Here is a 9,674-nt window from a genome sequence, read left to right as displayed (position 1 = left end):
AACAAAAGAATCTATGGCTGATGGGTAGGCCTACTGGAAGTATGCATCAGAACTGTAGAACACTTGACATCTTGCAAACGTTTAAACACGATGTTGAAAAATTGTACACTGCATATGCCTAAATTTGTAATATTTATCAAGACAATTTCCTTCTGGAAGCACAAAGTAGCAGCATAGTTTTGATTGTGCATGTTTTCCTTATCAAAAGTTATCATTTTATATATCCTGTGAACAGCAACTTCATTTAGATTTGTCAACTAGTCTTTATTGAAATAATTTACATTAATTGCAAGGGATTTCCACTGTGCATTCCTTTACTCTCCAGTAGCTGGAAAAAATGCATTGCTGCTCATATTATTTGGTCCAAATCTATATATTGAATTTATTTATAAGAATTAAATGTAGACTTAAACAAAGACAATGAATGACTTGTGCAATCCTTATAAAGGCAGGTCTCATTTACTTCCACTCACTCCATTTGGTGAGTCAGTGACAATAGATCACCGATTTAAAATCGTCAGCAATGAGGAGAGGGATTAGGGGACATCTTTTCAGGCAAGGATTGGAGGACAGAATAGTCTGCCTCAGGGAGTAAATAGTTGAGATTTCTACAAAGGGAATTGTTGACAAACATTTGAAGCAGAGGAAAACAGAACTAGGGAGAGAGCAGGAAATTGTATTGGTTTCAGATTGCTCTAGGGAAAAATCAGCACACACAAGGGTGAGAGAGATAGTAGGAACTGCAGATGCTGGAAAATCTGAGACAACAAGGTGCAGAGCTGGATGAACACAGCAGGCCATGATGCTGCTTGGCCTGCAGTGTTCACACAAGGGTGAGTCTTCTATGCTGTAAGCTTCTATGAATGTAATGTCTTCTCAATAAAATCACAAAGTTGTAGAATGGTAGGATGTGGTTTCTGTGCTGGCTGTCTGAAATTCTATCCACCTAAGTCCTAATCTGCCTACTTCAAAACTTCTTTTTGAAAAATGTATCCACAATTTTTTTTAAATTATGGATTTGCTTTCTCTTGCTATTTTAGATAGAAATATTTCAGGTCCTAATAGGTGTCTATTTTAAAACAAAACACTTAATTTTTCACATAATACTTCTGATGATCAAAAGTTTATTTCTCCATATTTAGAGAATGACCAATATGTGTTCTGATGTAAAATATCATGTATAGAGCCTTTAACCTAATGAAATATCCCAAGGTGCTTTGCTGGAGCATTATAAAACAAGATATGATGCTGAGCCTCAAAAGATATTAATCCAGATGCCAAAACTTCATGGGTGTTAAATTTTTAAGAAATTATTCTTTTGTGAGATGGGAAAATTGTTGGCAAGACCAGCCTTTTTTACTCATCCCTAATTCCCCATGAGCTGTGTTGTATGCTAAACAAGTTAAGAATCAACTATATTGCTGTGCATCTGGAGTCAAGTGTTGGCCAGACAGGATGAGGATGGTAATTTTCCATCCCTAAAGGACACCAGTGAACGAGAAATGTTTTTACGACAATCAGTGATCATTTCACAGATACCATGACTGAAGGTAGATTTTGCTTCCAGATGTTAGCTGAATTCAAATTCCACCAGCTACCAGGCTGAGATATAAACCCATTTCCACAGTGCATCAGTATGAGCTTCATCCACCTGCATTTACAATGACACCACTCTTTTCTCCATGTTTTAAGGAATATCTCAAAGGAGGAAATGAGGTGAGAGATACCAGGAGGGTTTCCAGAGCTTGGGGCCGAAGCAAATGAAAATATAATTGTCGGTGGTGGACCAATTGCAATTGAGAACGCATGAAAGATCCAAATTAGAATATCCCTGAGATTTTAGGGCTGTAGGAGATGCAGAAATTCATATGGGAAAGGTCATGGAGAAATTTGAAAACAAGGATTTGAATTATAAAATCAATACGTTGTTTGACCAAGTGTCATTGTCAGTTGGTTAGCATTGATATGTTAGGTGAATGGGACATACTACAATTTAAGACATTTTGGGTAACTTCAAACTTTTGGAGGACAGAATTTAGGGAACGAACCCAGAGTGCTCTCCTTGAGTACAGGAAAAATAGTTGAGACGGTGGTATTCTGATGTGCTTTATCAAAAGCTCACAATTCTGAATACCTCTACCAGATCTTCCCTTGAGCTTCTTTATTCTAATGACAAGAGCCACTGACTTGTTTTTACTTCAAATTAAAAACACTGAAACTGGACACATTAACTCATTTCATGAACTTTTTGTGTAAGTTCCACATTATTTCTTGCTTTTTGCACATCCTTATTTGTTAAACCTAGGATTTTCTGTGCTGCTTTTAATCAGCTTTTACAACTCATCCTCCCCTTTTTAATGATTCATGCATCTAAATCCCTAATTGTCTTTCTCAACACTTCTTGAAGCTTCACATTTGTGTGCATGCCTTCACTTATTCTTCCTTCACAATGTATCCCCTTATATTTTCCCACATTACATTTTATCTGACATCTATCTCCAGTCATGGTTTACATGTCTTTAGCTATTTTTCCACAGCAGCATCTTGGAGATGATTGATTTTAATGTGGTTTGGCTGAATGGAGGTAGCTTCTCCTAACAACCCCATTGTGGGTTGGCCATCCAAAGCCAGACAAGGAAGGTTGAATGGGGTGACATATCTATTTCTTGCCAGAATGAAAATTGGGTAATTTAATAGGTCAATCATTCTGTAACTGATTGTAATTGATATTACATTCATGAATTATGTTCAATTCATAAACATTCTTCTTAATTATATTTGGTTTGTTTCACTATTTACATAGCAAATAAGCATTGCTTCCTTTAATATACTGTTAGGCTGTAAGTCTTACTAATCATAATTCCAGCTGCATCTCCAATGCTTTGGCTGACACTAGATACTCCTGTCATGGGATGGGAGAAACTGCCACAGTGCTATCATTAGAACTAGTAATTTGGCTTGTTTACACAGTCAAAATGATAGCTAGGTTGTTAAAAATTAGTCACTCATGAAGACAGTTATCAGTTGAATTTTGCCAAACTAGTTGAGACAGGGTGGTATTATAATATGCTTTATTGAAATGTCGAATGCAAAAAGTAAAATGTCCATTTGGCAGAGGATAATTGCAAAAAGCGTAAAGAAGTAAAAATTCTAAAATGGTGGATTGAGAAGAATGTGGATCTTTTAGCCTCTCTGAAGATTCAGGTTTATTTCTAGATTTACTTGTAGATTTCTCAATTTAGATAAGTGCATGAATAGGAAATGTTTGGAGGAATATGGGCCAAGTGCAGGCAGATGGGACTAGTTTAGTTGGGGATTATGGTCAGCATGGACTGGTTGGACCGAAGGATCAATTTCCGTGCTGTATGATTCTAAGTGGGGGGTCTGAAAAAGAAGTATTACTGGTTGATAGGACAGATGGCAGAACAAATTAACATTTCTGAATTTGTAAGAATCCCCATACAGCTAATGAATGTGTGTTCTTTATTTTTGAAAATGATCTGAACTGATTGTATCGAGTGATTTGCACAATATTTTGATGTTCTATATGTGGAATGAAGATGCATACAAATAGGACCAAATAATATGAAATTTAAGAAGTTCCTGTATTTAAGACACTGAGATACAAACAAAATTACAAGGGAGTTTTGTTTTTACGCATTGGGGTTTGCCAAATTTATAGATGTTAGATATTTGGAATTAACTGTTACGTGAAAATGACAAGACTGCTTAAGGAAGGACTGATGTCATTAATACTCAGTATATTTCTTTTTAATTGGTCAAGGGAATGTAAGCATTGCTGACAAGGTTAGCATTAAAGGAAAGAACTTTCATTCACATAACAGCTTTCATGAATATGAATTTTAAAAATCTGAAATACAGATACAGAAAATGCCATCACAGATCCTTTCATGTAAGTAGGCAAAATAAAAGTATGTCACAATTCCACTGCAACATTAAGTGTCAACACACACCTTCATATAACAGACATCACCAGATCTGCTGTGCATTTCTCAGTTTCTTTACTTTTGTAAAGCTTGAAAATGTCAGGTCTAACGTGAATCTACCCTGCTTTTGTAAAGGTGCTGCACAAGAAAGTTTAGTTCCAAGGTATGATACCTTCAAACAACATAGGACCAAAAGACAAAAACACAATTAATTTAGGCAATCAAATAGTCAATTGGTTTGAAAAAGAATGAACCAAATGTAAAAGAAAAATTTGCAAAAGCTACAATTTGCAAAAAAAATTAATTACTCCAAATTCAGCATCAAACGACTTTCATATTAATTTAGTTGCCAATTTTATCACTCAGGTAAGTATACCTGAAACCTGCACTTTTACTTGAATGTTAATATGAAATGCTGAGCTGAAAATTATGTTTTAATTTAAAACAGGGTCAGTTACTATTGGGCAGGTTTGCTGAGAAAGATTGCAAAATTTGACTAAAAGATGTGATGGCATACAAGCAATGGCAGACATTTAAACAAATAAATCTTCCTTTTGGGGTGGATAATTCCCCTGAAAAAGGCGTACAACCATGGTTAACTAGAAAGAATAGTGTTACAAATAAGAAACCCCCTGTTGCCAAAAATGAGCAGTGAACATGAGGGTGATGTGGGGTTTAAAATCACCAAAAATTTGATAGAAAGAGGTAGTAGAATATGAGGATAAATTCACAAGAGCTCCCACATGCATATAGAAAGAGAAGAAAGATAAAGCAAAAGAAAATGTCAGCCCCTTAGACGCTGAGATACATATAATTACAATGAGTATGGAAATGACAGCATGTAAAAGACAGAAAAAAAATTGGAAATTATAAGAAACCAAGGGTGTAATGAGACTGAGGAACTTTAAAGTCCTTTATATTACTGGAAAGAGAAAAAAGTATTGGAAAGTTTAATGGTGCTAAAAGCCAGTAAATTCTCTGGACCTGATTGCACCCATCTTTAGGGCTGACAGTTAAACTGTGTCTTCTTATTTTGTTTCCTATCACAAGTTGAACAGGGAATACTATGATCTAGTATGGTAACTTATGTTAGCATGGTAACATATGTTAGAAGTATGCATGCATTTTACTGAAGGACTGAAATAGACTGACATCCTACTATATTGCAGGCAGCACAGGTTGGACCCAATTTGAAAAGGGAGGAGGAAACAATGTGTGACAGCTCTAAAGAGTGCATAGAGTCATACAGCACGGAAACAGACCCTTCGGTACAACTGGTTTATGCTAACCAAGTTTCCCAAACTAAACTAGTCCTGTGTTCCTGTGTTTGGCCCTTTTCCCTCTAAACCTTTCCTATTCATATACGTGTCCAAGTGTCTTTTGAATGTTGTAACTGTACCTGCATCTATCACTTTCTCTGGCAGTTCATTCCACATACAAACCACCGTCTGTTTAAAAAAGTTGTCCCTCAGGTCCGTTTTAAATCTTTCTCTTCTCACCTTAAAATTATGCCTTCTAGTTTTGAACTGCCAACACGAGGGAAAAGACCTTTGCTATTCACCTTTGCTATGCCCCTCGATTTTACAAAAACTCTCGAAGGTCGTCCCTCAGCCTCCTACACTCCAGTGAAAAAGGTCCCAGACTAGCCAGCCTCTCCTGATAACTCAAATCCTGCACCTTCTCTAATTTAATAGTATCCTTCCGACAGCAGGAATCTATATGCGCCTAGGGTTTTAAGAGATAGTGAATGAATTAGCTGGATTCTAGAACAGTCCCTTGAATTGAAAGGTAGTAAATTGGAAGTGAATTGTAAATGAAAGGAAGGAAAGAAGAAATAGGACGCCAAAAACTAGTTAGCCTGGTATCGGTCATTGGGAAAAGTCTATTGTTTGTTATTTAGGCCTGGTAATAGGACACTGGAAAATCATGATGATTAGGCATGTGTCAACATGTTTCCGTAGAATAAATCTTGTCACTGACAGACATATTGAAGCTTTTAGTTTTTAACTAGCATGTGGATAGGAGGAAACCCATGGATCTACTGTAGTTGGGTTTTCAGGAGACATTCAGTAGGGTGCCACACAATCGGATGCCTCTGGGCAATTAGGGATGGGCATTAAATGCGGGCCAAGCCAGTGATTTCCTTGTCCTGTGAATGAATCTTAAAAAAAATGCTGAACACTCTCGCACTAATAGTTATAGACTAAGGATAAGGAGTCAGCTACTGAAGGTAGAGTTGAAGAGAAATTGCTTCATAAATTGTTTGAATTCTTTGTCCTTTAGCATATTTAAAGATTGTAGATTTTTGGTTCTAGGAGAATCTGGGGATAAATAATAGGGCAGGAAAGTAGAATTGATGTAGAAGTTAAGTCATGACCTAAATGAAAAATGGGATAGATTCAAGGAGCTGTATGGCCTCATCCAATTCCTATTCCCATTTTGTTACGTTAAGTTTATAATAATATTTTAGAATGAACCATTTTCTTTGTGGTGATCAAATATGTACTCATCATGCAATAAATTTTATGGTTTTAAAAATAGAGCTCTCTTTTCCACCTAAATAAGTTACTATGGTTGTCCCTCAGCTTTGAATATAAATATAGTGATCATCAAAATCACTTACCCTGGTAGCTATGTAATCTTTTGTTTTCTTCCCAAGGCATCTGTCTTCTGGCATGGAACAGAATCCAGAACAATTTTTTGGAACAAGAATTGATGAGTCTTCACTGATTGAAGGAGTAAGCAACCAAGTACTTCTGACATTAGCTATCACCATTACAATGTTGGGTGGTTTGGCAACATTCCTGTATAGGTGAGATAATACACTTTCAAAGCAATTTTAAATTTAGAATTTGTTGAACATAATTTTATTCAATTTTTGGACTGCTTCTCTTTGCCGTATTTTAGAAATATTAAGCCATCCTTGCAAAACAGTATATTAAACTGCCAGGAACCATTACTTATTCTATTTTTGCTGTCAATCATAGTATAGATACTAGTTGACCATGTTTATTTTGCATGTATTTAAATAGCTTTAGCGTAACAAAATCTCCCATTGACTTCAGAGAGGTAACGGGACAGGCTGAGAAAAATAACACAAATATTTTTTATTAAGTGTTTGTGAAGCAAAGTTGCCAGATGATCAGATTGTGCAATTACAGGGTAACAAACTTACAAGTACACTCTCTATTTATTGGTATGATCTTGCCAGAACTTAGCTAAACCTCCACTCAGCACCCACCTCCTCCTTCCAGTCTTTGTTTCCTTCCCTCCAACTTATTGAAGCACCAGTATCAGAAACACCCCTTGATGGAGGAGGTGGTAGGGCAGAATGGAAGTTAATGTTAAAACTTATACACAGCTAATTTGCCGATATCAAATTAGAAGACTCAAGAAACAGCTATCCCTGTGCTGAAAACATAGCTCAGAGGGTATACCTTGAGCCTGTGAAATTGGGGTGCAGCTTCACTTACAATGCGCCATGCCACTATGGCTGTCTATTGACTTCACCATTGGCCGTATACTGCAGCTGTGAGAGCAGCCGACAATCAGAGAAGGATGATGGTACTTCATGCAGCTGGGGCAAATGCTAATAGTGCGCTACTGAAAGCAAGAAATGGGCCAATGATTTAAACAATTCAAGAAATATGGGAAAATGTTATTAAAATTTGAAATGGGGTGGAAATGCAGATGGAATGCTAGTTGCCGAGTCTGGCCAAAGTGATTAATTTATTCAGTTTACATGGTGAAGATGGGAAATATACAGTCGAATAAATCGACTGCAGTGGGTAAAAATAAATTCTTCACCTGGCAGACATAATGGTTTTATACGTTGGTGTGCGTAATAGCCAAAAAAAATGCAGTGTGCCTTAGCTACATCAGTAAAAATAAGCAGTAAGGGGAGGCGATGGCCTAATAATATTATCACTGGACTGTTAATCCGGAGTGATATGCTAGGCACCTGGGTTTGAATCTCGCCGCGGCAGATTATGGAATTCAAATTCAATAAAAACCTGGAATTAAGAGTCAATTGTCAATTGTCATAAAAAACCTTCTGGTTCATTAATATCCATTAGGGAGATAAACTACCATCCTTACCTGGTCTGGACTACATATGATTCCAGACGACAGCAGTATGGTTGGCTCTTAACTGCCTCTGGGATGGGCAATAAATGCCAGCCTAGTAAGTGACACCCTCATCCTGTGATTGAATGAAGAAAAGGATCTATGCTATTTTACTGCTTTTGGGAATGTTATCAACAACGTTAGAGGGAAATTGTTAAGGAAATATTGTGACTTCCAAGAACTCTAACGTACATTTTTAAAAAGAGGAAGGTGTATCTGAATGAGCAGGGTAAAGTAATCAGAAGTGCAAAAGTATCTGTAGTAGAAATAAAGATTAAGGGTAACAGTAATATAGTGGTTATAGTATGGTCCTGAACTTGCAATTCAGAGATCATGAATCCAATCCTTCTGTGACAAATTTGGAAATTGATTTAATTCAACCTTGTCACTTTTGGATTGGCACAATTGAACAATTTCTGAAAGGTCATAAATAGACAGCTGGGTCACTTTAAGTTCCCTGCTACCTTTATCTGGTCTAGTCCATTTTTGACTCCAGTTGGTGATTCGTTATTTCCACAGAATAAATGCAACCTTGCCAGCTTTTCCTATTTTACTGCTTTTTAAAACAGTGATCATTGAAGGAATATAGTGGATTAATCACAACCAAAACCAGTGTGATTAACAAATGTATAAATGTTACAACTCAGACTGACAAGGTGGCCTAATCAATCCTTGTAAGCATCTACCATTATTCCATCCAGTAGTCCTAATCATATGTATCTTCCTTGTTCCTTTTATTTATTTTCTTTCCTCCTCCTATTAAATCTAATCTTGAATATTGGCATAATTTTCACTCAATTATTTGTTCTGGACCACTTCATATAAAGAGGTTTGTCTTGTCTCTGTTCTAAATTTCTTGCATTTGAGCTCGTGCCTGTGGCCCCTTGACTTATATTGTATAATATTGGAAAGAGTCTGCTTCTTTATGCCATTTTCAATATTTGTGTAATTTTAAACATTTCTAATGTTAAATACTTCAATAATCATGTCGATCTTGCCTAATGAAGAACAGCCTTGAGTTTTTCAAGTCTTTGAATCTTTTAGAATGTGTTTAATAGCTGTACAAGAGAAAGGACAGGACAGAAAAATAAAAATTAAAATATTTTACTAAATGTGCAACAGACAAATACCAGGGAAAATGAAACAGGAAGAATGAAAAGATGTGGGAAAATATGAGTGGGTGGCTTCAGAAGCCAAAGTAGTGGGATAAAATGGAAGAACCTTTCAACAAACTGTTTTTTCATGCATGAATGTGTGCATATGTAAGATTTTTTTCTGAGATAAAGATAGATGTAAGAAAATTGATTTTCTTCTTATAATTTTTTTGATTATTTTGTCTGTTCAAGGCGTTACTTGGAATATTTATACTATATGACTGAAACTTGTATACAATAAATTACAAAATAATGTTGAATCTAAAATTAGGCCTGATATGTTGCTGTAAAATTTTAATGATTATAATACTATCTTGTGAAGAAAAAATTTGATTCCTGTACCTGAGTGTGATCACTAGGCTGGATTTGTTTGGGTAGCTAGCCCTGTGACTGAAACCTCAACTATATATCTAGGCACAGATGGATATCCTTGAAGATATGGGAATTG

At 36.1% G+C, this 9,674-nt stretch overlaps 2 protein-coding genes across 4 annotated transcripts in view; one reads left to right on the top strand and one right to left on the bottom strand.

The window, feature by feature from the left end:
- The window catches only part of polr2b (RNA polymerase II subunit B), a 171,833-nt gene that overhangs the window by 112,334 nt on the left and 49,825 nt on the right, over positions 1 to 9,674 (bottom strand). The window lies entirely within an intron of this gene.
- rnf170 (ring finger protein 170) overlaps positions 1 to 9,674 on the top strand; it is a 41,561-nt gene that overhangs the window by 4,600 nt on the left and 27,287 nt on the right. For both annotated transcript variants that reach the window (XM_020512564.2, XM_020512565.2), the window contains exon 2: positions 6,607 to 6,759. In XM_020512564.2, the coding sequence (XP_020368153.1) occupies positions 6,623 to 6,759 (137 nt within the window). In that variant the 5' untranslated portion in view covers positions 6,607 to 6,622. The remainder of the gene's footprint in view (positions 1 to 6,606; positions 6,760 to 9,674) is intronic.

Source organism: Rhincodon typus, chromosome 1 (assembly GCF_021869965.1).
Source record: "Rhincodon typus isolate 14 chromosome 1, sRhiTyp1.1, whole genome shotgun sequence".
In the NCBI taxonomy this organism is placed as follows: domain Eukaryota; kingdom Metazoa; phylum Chordata; class Chondrichthyes; order Orectolobiformes; family Rhincodontidae; genus Rhincodon; species Rhincodon typus.
This window is presented reverse-complemented; position numbering and strand designations above follow the sequence as displayed.